Here is a 15,140-nt window from a genome sequence, read left to right on the forward strand (position 1 = left end):
GGATAATTTATAGTTTAAAGGGAAAAAATGGAACCCGTAGGAGTTCTTCAGTTACCAGTACTGATGCTGACTTTGATCAGATCTCATTAATTTGTCCAGAGGGACTGAAACGTCTCACTTATAAAACATTAAAGGATGGTGGATTTTTTTTCTTGTAATATCTTTAGTAGCTCTGACAAGAGAAGAAACTGAATACATGTCTTAGCAAATTTTAAGCAAATAGGTAAAAATTATTTTAAATTTTAGCATACTATTTCTTAAGGCAAATACCACTGTAAAAATGAAGACTAAAAATGGCCTTCGCCCTGAAAGACGCTACACAGTTCCATTACCGACACTAGAAATTTGATGAACAAAGTTATTTTTAATAGAAAGTACAAAGTTCCATGTCAGCTTGGCATGTTGAATTATCACACGTTCCAAATGGACACAGTTAGAATGAATGAGGTTTCTCTAAACTCCCATGTTCAGGAAGCAAAGGGTGAACATTTGAGAATCAAGGTTTTAATAACCTACTTCTCGCTTCCCTCAGCATATTAAAAAAAAAAAACAAACAATAAATCTAAAGATCGCAGCTTCAAGATGTCAATGCCCAGGTTCTTAGTTCTTGTTCAGAGGGATAGAGAGAAGGATTAAGTGAGAACTAAAGGAGCTTAAAAAGCACTAATAAGCTGTGCTCTAATGTGGACTCTTCGAAATTAAAACTCACTGAAGACACTGTTCTGAGCTTCACACAAAAAAAGTATGAATTCTGAAAATTATAGCTATTTTCTTTTATTCCCCCATGAAATTAGAATTTTTGAGTTATAAACATTGGAGCTTAACACAAAGTACACACAAAAAAATTTCAACTTTTTTTGAACCTTTTTACTTATTTAACATTTTAGTTATAGTTTTAAACTAAAAACCTTCATAACTAACTGTAATACAGCACCTTACACCAAATAGATTGCACCTCCTGACCAGATAGTGTGGTGGTAGTGTCTGCATTTTAATCGCATTGTGACAGGGGAAGGTTCCCTTTCAGAAGCCCCTCGGCAGGTCAGACGGACTCACACAACACAGCCAGAAGTGCTGTGAGTTCAGGAGGGCAGTCTGAACGTTCCAGAGAAGTCTTGTGAAAATCAGTGTCCAGCAAACTGAGTAAATATTCATTTTAAATACGCAATGGCTCCTTTTGGAATGTGGATCATCAGTCCCCACACCAGCTAATAGATCTGCCTCCAAGTTTACCTTTGTGTCTGTCTCCAGGTAGCTCTCTACTGAAAATAGCGAACTTAAGAAGCATCTCTACAAGCCAATGGATACTTTTCCCAGACACTTCTGGCAGGTAAGCTTTAGACGGCTCACCCCTAAGTCTACCTGAACACCTGTCTCCGGAAGGCACCAGTGTAGACCTCCCTCAATCCATTTCCCACCAAAAGCTTTTTCCTCTGCCATATCTGAGCTGTGTTCCCACCAAGTGCTGGTGGTGGCTCAGAGACAGATGTGGGGAGTGTCATCTTCTCTCAGTAGCTGGGTTTCTGGCTGAGGCAGACCACATGTTCCCAAAGTAAATACGTGAAAAGGGAGGTCATTGCCAGGCCCTGCTGGCTCCAGACTCTGCTCCCTTCTCGAAGCAGCTGCAGCGCCTGCCCCCTACCTGTGACCCTTGCTGTAGATTCTGGGCCCCCTTCTGACGTGAGGTGGAATCTCTTGGTCTACTCATCAGCTCCTCCCTGCTAAAACTTTGACCCCAACTTTGTACTCCAATTAGGTAAGGAGGATTTTAGCTGTTTTTCTGAGGCTCCATTGCTTTGTCCCCCAATTTTGGTAAGGTGTCTTTTGCTGGTGGTACCTGAGTGGCAGCCTTAGCAACGCCTTTGCCTTGTTCTCCCCAGTGTTCCTCCTCTGTTTCCCCCAAGACTATCCTGCAAGGGCTGGGGTCCTCTCACCTGTGACTAAACCAGTGACTGGGCTACTGCTACCTTCTGTCAGGGTCTTCTGAGGCTGACTGCCTACCTGGCTTTCTTAATAAGGTCTACCCCTAGATGTCCCTATTATGTCAGTTCCCCTATCGAGTGGAAAAAAGGCTTGCCTCCTGCCACTCCTTCTGGGCCTGGGTTTTTCTGTCTGCTACACCGGAGTCTCAAGGCCCATTGGAGTTACCCAAGATCGTAACAGGTTGATCCTCAGGCTTGGCCACAAAGGCCTACTCAACACAAAAACGGAACAAAATCTAGCTACCTCGGGAGCACATTCAATCCAAATATCATTATAACAACAATTCTTGGCAAAAACACATTACAACCACCAAACAACAAATACATTCTTTCAGATCCATCCTCTTCCCTCTATTCCCATCGCCACTGATTAGTTCATCTGGATGCTGCAGCGGCCTCTTAGCTCTATATCTGTTTCTTCTCTCAGCCTTTCCACCCACCTCCAATGCATCCCTCTGACTGATCTTTCTAAAATGCAAGCTGGTGCTAGTCACTCTCTGGCTTAAAAATTTCTCAGTGACTACCCACAACCTTCAGGATATAACAATGCTGTGCTTTGTTCCCTGCCTATCACCTCTCCATTGTCCTTTTCATACTTGACCCTTGCTAACCATCATGGGCCACTTGCCCTTCACTGAATGGTTCGCTTTAAGCATTCTACGTCTTTGCACCAACTCTGCTCCCTCGTTTTGCATGAGAGTCAGGCCCATCCGTCCCCGGAGGCTCAGTTTACACGTCAATCCACTTCTCTGGGATCTCTCATCCTGCCTTCCACCCAAGCAAATCTGAATTAGGTCATGTGCCCTTGCTCCAAACTCCCACAGCATCCCAAGCTTCCTCTGACATTGCACTTATTTTGTATTTTACTTCTCTCTTTACTTGCCTTCCTCCTTGTCTTTGTATCCCCAGCCCACACCAGTACTTGACAGATGGCTGCCCCCCTAGATTCCCCACTAGAGCCCTCTCCCTCTCTACAGAACGTCCCCTCCTCATTGGTGGGCCCTCAGGCACCACGTGCCATGTGCTGCCCTACATCTCAGACCCTGAAACTCAGCAAAAGACTGTTGCTTGTACGCTGAGAATTGACAGTTCTGGACTTTCTTAAAGCAGAGACATATCCAAATCAGATAATTTTTATAGAAAGTCTTAATTCATCAGTTAAGATATAATAACATATCTTGAAGGAAATTGCCCACAGAAAAGTGGCAAAAATCTAATGTGCTGACACAAACAAAATAAATTACTTCCATATGTGTATCCAAAAGTTTTCAGTTTATTCAGCATGTGAAGTGTTTAGACTTGCCTGGCACATCCACTAGGACTTACTTGAAGTAATATACAAAGCATACAAAATGCATTTTTAGGATAATGGGATATATGAGAGACAGAAGAGAAAGATAAGCTTGGACATAAACTGGACCCAAAGGACGGACTGTTCTGTGATCACCCCTTGCTAAGGACTGCTGTCTTTCACAGAGCAGAAGGGGTGGCAGCACCGTTCCTTCGCCTAGAGGTTCCAGGGCCTGCTCTGTCATTAGAGTTAATTAATTGCTGTTAGTAAATTGGAAAATTGTATGTTCTAATCACTGGCATGTGGAATATGAGACGGGGCAAACTTGCTCCTTTGGAACGAATACTTTTATATTACCTTTAATGAAACTAGCCCTTTGGGGGTATTTTTTTCTGTATTTATAATTTGTGTTCCAAACGTAGAGCCATGCTTACTGCTTCTTTTCCACTCTCAGCCGTTAGATGAGGCATGAACAGAAGGGGAACATGTAAATGAAGCCACATTTGCTGATTCCTGTCTCAGGAACTCGGTCTTCATTCAAAGAGTTGTTCTCTTCCAAATTTTGTTCTCCCAATATCCCAAGAAGTCCTTTTAGTGGCATGAAAAAGTCAGTTTTTCTGAGCAGCAAGACAGAGAAAATACTAGCTATCCCATTAAACCATATGCAAGAACCCCGGCTACAAGAACCGTTCTTGTCTTCTAAGAAAACTCTCTCTCCTCCCCTGAGGACAAATTTGACATTGGATTAATTTTCTAGCTCTGTTCCCCTGGAAACCAATAAAGGTGGAAATTTAGCTGTGTTACTAGACAACAAGGCATATGGATAAAATGATCCCTGATTGGCAAATTGCATAAACACTTGGTAGGAGACCACAGCTCTAGGCTTTTCTGAGCATGGTGATTCTCGTAACTTAGCGTGGCCCTGGCAGGACTATGTTATAGAAGCTATGTTATGGAGGAGTTGCATGAGATATTGGCTCCTATGTGGTGTGTAAACCAAGACAGATCCACAGCCACCAACGTGGATCTCGTCTCCTTGTAGCTGAGCTCCCACTTGAGGGGCCAGAGACTAGCCCTGGAACCCTTGCAAAGATGCCACTGGGGAGAAATGCCTGGCCTTGGTTGGCTGGCAAGCTGTGTCTCCTGCCCCATATCCTTCTCAGTGAATCTGAGCCAAGTGAGGCCTATGGTAGTCCGCATGCTAGTGGAAAACCCCTTAGTGGACATGGCACAAGTAGCCAGTGTATAATGCATGGATACTGGGTTTTCTGAGAGGTGTGTCTTAAAGACGTGGCATGGAATGCCAAAGAAAAAGAGTAAATTGTTTCTCTTTTTTAAGATAAGCATAAATGATATAACACTAAGAGAAAATACCTTATACTCAGGCAACTACACTCTGACTGCCACTACGTAAAAATGATACATATACATGGTTAACGTTTGGGAGGAAATATAGAGATATTCACAATGTGGTTTGTTAAATGAGGAATGGGATTCAGGATGATGTTCTTTTTAAAAATTATTTATTATTGTACTATAATATGGTTTGTGCAATATGTTAAAATTTCTGAAAATAAGTGGAAGACCCTTTGGCTATGATCATACCCAGCTTAACCAATGTTCTCCTCCTCCTAAGCACTCCCACTAACCTTAACCACCATCTTCACTTAGCCCTTAAAAATAATGAATAGTTGGGGCCGGCCTGGTGGCATAGTGGTTTGGTTCCCACGCTCCCTTTGGGCCGCTCGGGGTTTGTGGGCCTGGATCCCACACGTGGACCTGTGCACTGCTCATCGGGCCATGCCATGGCAGCATCCCACATATAAAATAGAGGAAGATGGGCACAGATGTTGGACCAGGGCTAATCTTCCTCATCAAAAAGAGGAAGATTGGCAATGGATGTCAGTTTAGGGCCAATCTTCCTCGCCAAAAAAAGAATAGCAATTGTAGCAGAAGAGGGTGGTAGAGATTAAAAATGTAATGAGAAAGTATATGGGGAGGCTGAGAGTGGAGGGAGGGGGGTATCTTAAAATGTTGGCTGTGACACTTTTCTGTCAGTAAGAGTCACCTTGCAGGGTAAGTCTCACTGGGATGATGTCCTCAGGCAAAACCAGAGGCTGTCTGTGGCCTATTGTTCCCAGTATGGAGACTGGTGTATTCGGTCTGAAAAATGGTACCTCCAAATATGATACTTAAAGAAAACGGAAGCTGCTAACTCCATTTCTGTGATATATTCTTAGAATTTTAGTCCTTCTGCTTCCTGCAAATTATTTGAGTGCAATGTTCTATTTTTTGCATTTTGAGAATATGGTCCCCTCATAACAGCTCCTTGTTATATTGATAATCCAAAAGGTGAAAACCATGTTCTTCCACCAGTAAAATCAGACCAGGAGAGCCTGTCTTTTTATGTTTTTGAACCTCCAATCTTTAAACCCTTGGTGGGTTAAGTCCTTATTACCTCTGCGTTAACTTCCCTCCCGAGGTAATGGTACTGTGGGCGGAGTGCAGGCAGCAAGTCCCAATTAAGTGTCCTCGAGTTTCATCTCAAAACACTGTCAGATTTTTGTAGAAGAGTGTACCCCGAGACTCAGCCCTAGAAACATTTTTAAATGCCAACAGTAACAGCGTATACCTGGAAACTTGTTCACTTGACCAGAGAATATGTCATTGTCATGAAACGAAACTCCATGCCAGTAGATGTCACAAGGCAAGCGTCGGCCAAATGGGAACTAGAAGAAAGAGAAAAAAAATGTGATTAATAACAAGAATAAGAGGCGCAGCTACCACAATGTCTACTATGTACAAATTCCCTGCACCCGGCACACATCACGTGATTTAATCCTCATAATAAGCATGTGAGGTAGCTGACATTCTTCCCCATTTTATAGGTGAAGAAACAGATTTAGACAGGCTAAGTAACCTGCTTACCCACTACTGACTAACAACCACTAGCGAGGGGCAGAGCTCTGATTCTATGCGGCAGGTACTATACTAGTGACTTTACAGACACCTTTCATTTTAACCCTCATAACTACCCTAGAAAGGATTATTTCCACTTTACTTATGAGAAAATGGGAGCTGAGGGAGGTAATCTAATAAGCCCAATGTCACATAGAGTCAAAAATGGGAAGAATCAGGATTTGAATCCGGGGCTATCTGAATTCCAAGCCCATACTTTCTCTGAAAATTGCAACACTCAACCCAGTCCCAAAAGAATGAGCTGTCACAGTGTCTCTCTCTCTCGCTCTCACAGACACATCCACACACCCACACCCACCCACACAAAGTCCACAAGGGCAGGATGGATCCCCAACGCCTAAAAGAGTTCCCAGCATTCAATAGAGACTTTTCGAATGAATAAAGGAACAAACCAGGAGTGGTCATCTTACTTAAGATAAGATAACCAGATTCTCTCTTCCAGGAATTTGGAAATCAGAGATGCCAGGCAGCCTCTGCTGGCCCTTGATCTGGAAGCGATAAAAAGCCAGAGCTGGGCAGCTGTGCTTGGCTGTGTGCACAGAGAAGCAAAGGCAGCCAGTCTGTTGAGAGAGAAGAAAAGAGCAGGTGCAGAGAGAAAAGTGGAGATGAGACCACGTGGCCCTGGAGACATAGACTGATTGACCTAAGTTCCTAGGGCTTCCAGGTCTTAGGCCCAGACCCTCCTGAGCCTGATTGTCCCTCCTGTCTTTGGATTTTGTAAGACAGCCTCGTATCCTGAAGACACATCTCCTCTTTGCACAAGCTATAGTGTTTCAATTATTTCCAACAAGAAAATCCCTCACTGAGACAAAAGGGCCTGTTCTTTCCACTACAGCCTGCTGCGTCTCAAAGTTACCAAGAAGTTCTGCATTTACAGAAGGTATTTTTTAAATCTGTAACTCAGATGACCCTTGTTAAAAGAAAAAAGTAAGGACATGTTAGTTCATATTTAGAACCTGCTTGTTAAAAGTCCAAATGAACAGAAATGCCAACATATTAAATAAAATCATTTGATTTTCCCATTCTAAGACTGTAGTTAATTGGAATTTTTATCTACTCCAAGTTAAGAGGGCTAAGTTCCAATGGAAGAACAGAGCATTACTAATGAATTGGTGGTGAATCGAATCTTTCCAGCTATTCCGAATTAAAATGAAGGCAAACAGACTGAAGCTCTTTAAATCATTCACATGATTTCAAAGCTGTGCCAAAGTGTGGCATATGTTACACACTCTATAAGCATTAACAACTGCCATCTATAATTTATAGCATTTCACTCATTTTCTTTGTATCCAAAGAACTGAAGTTATTAATTCAGCAGTCATAAATACAAAGAGATACAACATATGTTATTTTCTTCCAGCTGTTAAGTGCTAATATAGAGAAGGGAAAAATAACTTAACCAAAGAGATTTCTCTACAAAGCAGACTATCCAGGCCAAGTTTACTAAGATCCAAGTGGCTTTGCTGCCCACAATAGGACCAACACCTGCTCCATGTCAGTGGACAATCAATGACTTCTTATCATCCTTACGGTCGCCCTTCAATCCTTGCCACTTCGTGAATCCCAAATCAACCCTTCATTCGGAAGTGACTTTAGCTCACACAGTTTTGAGAAACTTCCTTTTATTTTTAAAAAATCTATTCATTCAATAATTACTATGTGCCAGGCACTGAGAACACAGAGAAACACAATTTTAAATAGGTCCCAGGACTTCTTAATCTTACCTCTTTTTAAAATCTTTTAAAAAAGCTGCTTAAATAGCTAACATCATACTAAATGGTGAAAGACTGAAATCGTTTCCTCTAAGATTAGGAATGAGACAAGGATGCCCACTTCCATCACTTCTATTCAACATGGTATTGGAAGTTCTAACAGAGCAACAGGCAAGAAAAAAAAATAGGAGGCATTCAAATTGGAAAGGAAGAAGTAAAATGATCTCTCCTTGCAGATGACATGATCTTATATGTAGAAAACCCTAAAGATTGCACATACATACACAAACTGTTAGAAATAATAAACGAATTCAGCAGTTGCAGGATACAAAATCAATATGCAAAAATCAGTTGTTTTTCTATATACAAACCATGAAATGTCCAAAAAGGAAATTAAGAAAACAATTTCATTTATAATAGCATCAAAAACATTAAATCCTTAGAAATTAACAAAGGAGGCAAAAGACTTGTACACTGATAACTATACAATGTTGCTGAAAGAAATGAAAGACACTCAATAAGTAGAAAGACATCCCATGTTCATGGATTAGAAGACTTTATCCTGTTAAGATGTCGGTACTACCCAAAGCAATCTACAGATTCAGTGCAATCCCTACTAGAACCCCAATGACCTTTTTTTTTTTTCAGAAATAGAAAAATCCACCCTAAAATTCATATGGAATCTCAAGGAATCCCAAATAGCCAAAACAATCTTGAAAAGGAAGAACAGTGTTGGACGTATCACACTTCCTGATGCCAAAACTTACAACAAAGCAACAGTAATCAAAACAGTGTGTAAAACAACAATGAGATACCACTACACACCTATTAGAATGGCCAAAATCCAAAACTCTAACAACATCAAATGCTGGCAAGGATGTGGAGCAACAGGAACTCTCATTCATTGCTGGTAGGAATGCAAAATGGTACAGCCATTTTGGAAGACAATTTGGCAGTTTCTTACAAAACTAAACATCCTCTTACCACATGATCCAGCAATTGTGCTCCTTGGTATTTACCCAAATGAGTCGAAAATTTCTGTCCACAATAAATCTGCACACGAAGTTTATAGCAGCTTTATTCATAATTGCCAAAACTTGGAAGCAACCAAGATGTCCTTCAGTAGGTGAATGGATAAATAAACTCTGGTACTTCCAGACAATGAAATATTATTCAGTGCTAAAAAGAAATAAGCCAGCAAGCCATGAAAAGACATGGAGGGATCTTAAATGCTTATTTCTAAGTGAAAGAAGCCCATTTGAAAAGGCTACATATTGTATGATTCCAACCATATGACATTCTGGAAAAGGTAAAACTACAGAGACAGTAAAAAGATCAGTAGTTGCCAGGGGTTTGGGGGGAGGGAGGGATGAATAGGTGGACCACAGGGCATTTTTAGGGCATTGAAAATACTCTGTATGATATTACAGTGGTGGATACATGTCATTATACATTTGTCCAAATCCACAGAATGTACACTACCAAGAATGAACCCTAATATAAAGGATGGACTTTGGGTGGCAATGACACTTCAATATAGGTTCATCAATTGTGACAAATGTACCATTCTGGCATGGGATTTTGATAGTGGGGAGGCTGTGCATATGCAGGGGCAGTGTATATATGGGGAATCTCTGTTCCTTCTGCTCAATTTTGCTGTGAACCTAAAACAGCTGTAGATAAAACATTATAGGGGCCAGCCCGGTGGCATAGCAGTTAAGTGTGCGCACTCTGCTTCAGTGGCCTGGGGATCGCAGGTTCGGATCTGGGCACGAACCAACGCACTGCTTGTCAAGCCATGCTGTGGTGGCGTCCCATATAAAGTAGAGGAAGATGGGCACGGATGTTAGCCCAGGGCCAGTCTTCCTCAGCAAAAAGAGGAGGATTGGCATCGGATGTTAGCTCAGAGCTAATCTTCCTCACAAAAAAAAAAAGGAAAAAAATTATAAAAATAAATTAACAAAAACCAGTATGGTACTGGTAAAGACAGACATATAGACCAGTGGAATAGGATAAAGAACTCAGAAATAAACCCTTGCAAATATGGTCAAATGATTTTCAACAAGGATGACAAGACTATTCAATGTGGAAAGGAAAGGACAGTCTTTTCCATAATTGGTGTTGGGAAAACTGGATAGCCACGTGCACAAAGAATGAAGTTGGACCCTTACCCTACACCAAACACAAAAATTAACTCAAAATGGGTCAAAGACCTAATCATAAGAGCTAAAACTATAAAACCTCTTCGAAGAAAATATAGGGAATAAGCTTCATGACATTTGATTTGGCAATGATTTTTTGGATATGACATCAAAAGCACAGGCAACAAAAGAAAAATAAATAAATTGAACTTCATCAAATTACAATTGTTTTGCATCAAAGGATACTTGTCAACAGAATGAAAGGGAAACCCACAGAATGGGAGGAAATATTTGAAATTCGTATATCTGGTGAAAGATTAATATTCAGAATATATTTAAAAACTACTACAACTCAACAATAACAACAACAAAAAAAAACAAATTAAAAAATGGGCAAACGACTTGAATAGACATGTCTGCAAAGAAGATATACAAATGGCTAATAAGCACATGAAAAGATGCTCAGTATCACTAATAATTAGGAAAATGCAAATCAAAACTACAATGAGATACCACTTCACACCCATTAGGATGACTGTCATAAAAAAAAATAACAAAAAGGAAGTAAGTGTTGACAAGGATGTAGATAAATTGGAACCCTTATGCACTGGGAATGTAGAAAGCCGCTGTGGAAAACAAAACTACCACATGATCCAGCAATGCCACTGCTGGGTATACATCCAAAAGAATTGGAATCAGAGACTTGAACAGATATTGGTACACAAACATTCATAGCACCACTATTCACAATACGCAAAAGGTGGAAATAGCCCAAGTGTCCATCAACTGTCCATCAACGGATAAACAAAATCTGGCATATACATACACTGTAATACTACTCAGCCTTAGGAGGAGTGAAATTTTGACGCCTACTACTACATGGATGAATGCTGAAGACACTACGCTAAGCGAAATAAACCAGACACAAAAAGACAAATATTGTACGGTTCCACTTATATGAGGTAGCTTGAGTAGTCAAATTCATACAGACAGAAAGTAGAATGGTGGTTTCTAGGGCTGTGGGGAGGGAAAAAGGGAAAGTTATTTGTTTAATGAGTTCAGAGTTTCAGTTTGGGAAGATGAAAAAAATTCTGGAAATGCATGGTTGCACAACAATGTGAATGTATTTAATGCCACTGAACTGTATACTTAAAAATGGTTAAGGTGGTAAATGTTATGTTCTGTGTATTTTACCACAATAAAACAAACAAACAAAAAAACTGTCTGCTTACACCCCCTGAGGCTAATGGGCCATTCATAGCTCTACTCTGAGCTCTCTGTAGCCTGGAATGCTATGCGGATTTTCATGGGGCAATTGAAAATTGACAAATGCTTCTCAGACTCTCCACTTCCCATTTTTCTCAAGGTCAGCACCAGTTACCCAGATTTTAAATCTGGAAGTCATCTTTCCTTTTCTTCAACCCTTTTTAGAAAAGAACTGGATTTAGGGTCAGAGGATCTGAGAGTTCTAGACTTTTCTCTGTCACTTACTAACTTCGAGATCTTAGGCAACCAAAAGTTCTGTGTCTTCAGTAGATTAAGGGGAGAAAACCTGGCAATAGGAACCAAACAAGATGACAAAAGCGAAAATGCTTTGTACACTCCACAGAATGCAAATCTGAGTTCATCACTAATTTATTCACTCATAAGTATTAAGAACCAATTATGTGGCACAACGCGTCTTAGGCACCAAAGTCACATGGGAGCACATCTGCCTTCATGGAGCACGCAGTCCATCAGGGAGGAAGAGTCGAATCAAACAGTCACTCCAATGCATCACTACAAACCATGGAAAGGGCTGTGAAATGAGGCTAGAAAGCCACGAGCATGAGAGCACAGGGGGACCCGATCACATCTGGGAAGTCAGAGAAGGCCACTCTGAGTCAGGTGACCACGTACGCATCAGCCCAGGACAGTTCCAGTTTACACCTGTTGGCCTGGTATATTATTAATAGCACCTCTTTTCACTTTCAAATGTATCCCATTTGGGCAACAAATTAAATGGCCACCTTATTTCTGAGAAAGGGCTGTTTGAGCTGAGACTGGAAGGAAGAGCAGGCAGAAGATGAGGGAGGAAGAGAGAACACATGTGTAAAAGCCCAGAGGTTGGACAGATCATGGCAACTGGAAAGCCTGAAGCATGGTCAGGGTGGCTGGGGCACAGAGAACAAGAGGAAAGTCCTTTGAGATAAGGCAGAGTATTTAGGCAGAGGCAGGTCATGTAGGGCTGTACCCCAGTGCCAGAACACAAAAACAGTAGGTCATGGGGAGAGGAGGAGGAACCCACCGAGCAGACTGAGTAGCAGGGACCGGAGAGATAGAGAGCATGAGTCACAAAAGGCAAGGGGCAAGTGTTTCAAGAGGAAGGGAGTGGTGAGCAGTGTGAATGTGGCTGAGAGGCCAAGTGAGATGGAAACTAACAACTGCCCATCAAATGTAATGATGTGGAGAGCTTTGGAACCACTTCGGCCCACAATGCTCACCTTCCTGATCCCTTCGGCACTTAGTCTGCTTGTCATTTGTCTGCACTGTTATGTATTTCCTGCTTAACCCTTATCTTCCTCATAACACTAGGAATCTACAGGACTGGGAACAATGTGACACACTTGTCTCAGGTCTCCAGGGATGTCTAACCAGGTGTCCAACGGGTCCTAAGCCCACAGGAAAATTAAACGTCAGAATCCTGAGAATCACCCACGACATCCTCTCTCTCCCCAGTACCCAGCTGGTCAGCAAGTCTTCTTCCTTTTCTCCTAATTTATTTTTAAATTTCTTCTCCTTCCTTAATCCCCACTGCCACTGCCTTAGTTCAAGGTCTCATCTCTCGCCTGGATGAGAACTACACCAGCCTCCTCCCCAACTTTTCCCCTCCGCCAGGGTCTCCCCACCACGCAGAGGGATTTTTTTGTAAAATAGTTCTGACTGTGTCACTCCTTTGCTTACAACTCTTCAATGCCCTCCCGTGGACCACAGGATCAAGTCTAAGCACCAAGCCTGGCCTGAAAGACACTTCCCAAACTCCCCTCTGCCAACCTGCTTGCCTCAAGTTGGGCCACTTTCGTGGTGGGCACTTGCACTGTAAGCACAAGACTACTTCTGATATTTGAGTATATAGCACTTTACTGTTTTGTGACCTGGGTTTCTACTTGTCATTCCCTCTGCCTGGGATCTTCTGACTCAGCTTGACCATTCGCTCCCTTCATCCATGAAGCTGTCTCACCAGCTCTCCCTTCTGTGTGGCCTCTGTTGCTTATACCCTTAAAACAGGCCATTCTGCAACATGTTGTCTGTAAGTCTGTCTGCCTCACCACTCTGTGAACTCTGAAGATGAAGACAGTCTCATAATCATGTGTGTATCCCTAACACCAAGTCTTCAGCACACCATAGACTTTGTTTTTAACTTTTTGGGCGTCAAGAATCACTATGAGATTCTCTCCAGAAAAACACACATATGCACAAAATTTTCCATATAATTTTAGGAGATTCAAAGACTCCCCAAAGCCTCTAGTTGTTCACAGACACCATTGTTGGCAACATCCGCAGTGTGTTTCATGAATGAATCCATGAATAAAGGAACTTATGAGTAGTAGCTACTCCAATAATACATTGTCATCACCATCATCAAAGTTAACATTTATGTAATGCTTATTACTATGTCTATGTGTTAAACACTTCATGTATATTATCTCAGTTAATCCTCACAACAACCTTATGAGAAAGGTGCTACTACTAATCCTATTTACAGATGAAGAAACCAAAGCTTTGAGAGATTAAATAACTTTCCCAAAGTCGCAGAGCTAATAAGGGCAGAGTCAGGATCAAATCCAGGTTGGCTGATTCTGAGGGCCATGAACTTAACCACTGCACACAACTGATCTTGAACTGATCACTATAGCTGTATTTATTAGTCACATATGATCTATTGTAACTAACCTACCCTCACCCCACATGCTACCATCTTTGCCACACTAGAAGTTCCTCCCTCAGCATTGACACCTGTGTGGACCCAAAATCATTTTCCCTCTTGCCCAGAAGGAATTTAAAATCTTGCAAAATAGCCAGGCTAGTGCAAGAACTGAAACCATTAAATGTCCTTTGAGCATATTTGTGCTTAAGGAACTGAGTCTCGGGTCCCTCTTCTAACAGTCCAAAGAGTAAGTTCAAACCCCCGAGGGATTTTGCAAAATGAAATTTCACAGTGAATGCTGATGAAAGCACAATTCACATTTCTATACTTTGTGAATGATAAAGGTTCTTCATGAACAGAAAGTCTTTCAAGTGGTTGGGCGTGAAAGTGGCAAATAAGCTTTGATATGGGCGAGCATATGTGTAATGCATCTGCAGGGCGAATGACCCAAACTGCTGCTTTAAAGTGAGGGGCCCACAGCACTCAAGCGGAACACAAGGAAGGTGCAGCGGCCAGAGCACCACGCTTGGACTAGGAAGACCCTGGCTCAAGCCCTGACCCGCCACACCCCACCCAGAGACATTGACACACTGACCTTGCCCCTCTAAGCCTCAGCAGCTCATCTACAATGGAGGAAAACAACAGCAATAAAACCTGTCTTCCTCCCAGGGCTGTTATGTGGACTGAGGTAATGCACAGGAAAGCACTTTGCAAAAAGCAAATTGCTGTTATATGGGATAGGTTATTATTTTTACTGTCCAAGCAAATCACCTCAATGAGTAACTTCAATTTAAAAAGATGCCAACCAAACATCAAGCGTCACTGGACAGCTCTTGAACAAGAACACCACAGTGTGTTTGCACTTGAGAAACCTTCCATGATGCCCCCAGGCAGAGTTAATAGATTTCTCTCCAATGCTTCCTCTGCACTCTGCTAATGCCTGTAGTACAGCCACTGCCTTGTAGAGTATTTACGTTTACATGACTGCCTCTCCACCAACAGAGTGCTTCAGGGTAGAGACATTTTATTCTTCTTTCTAGCCTCTCCCCTACCTACCCATCTGTGGTAGGCAGCCTCTAAGATGGTTTCCAATGATCCCTGCCTCCTGGAATTCATATCCTTGTGCTG

General features: G+C 41.9%; 1 protein-coding gene across 1 annotated transcript in view; it reads right to left on the bottom strand.

The window, feature by feature from the left end:
- Positions 1-15,140, bottom strand: part of TTLL11 (tubulin tyrosine ligase like 11) — a 235,951-nt gene that overhangs the window by 178,715 nt on the left and 42,096 nt on the right. Inside the window, exon 2 of the mRNA XM_058523936.1 lies at positions 5,906-6,002. Within this exon, the coding sequence (XP_058379919.1) occupies positions 5,906-6,002 (97 nt within the window). The remainder of the gene's footprint in view (positions 1-5,905; positions 6,003-15,140) is intronic.

The sequence above is a fragment of the Diceros bicornis genome, chromosome 28, assembly GCF_020826845.1.
Source record: "Diceros bicornis minor isolate mBicDic1 chromosome 28, mDicBic1.mat.cur, whole genome shotgun sequence".
Taxonomy (NCBI): Eukaryota; Metazoa; Chordata; class Mammalia; order Perissodactyla; family Rhinocerotidae; genus Diceros; species Diceros bicornis.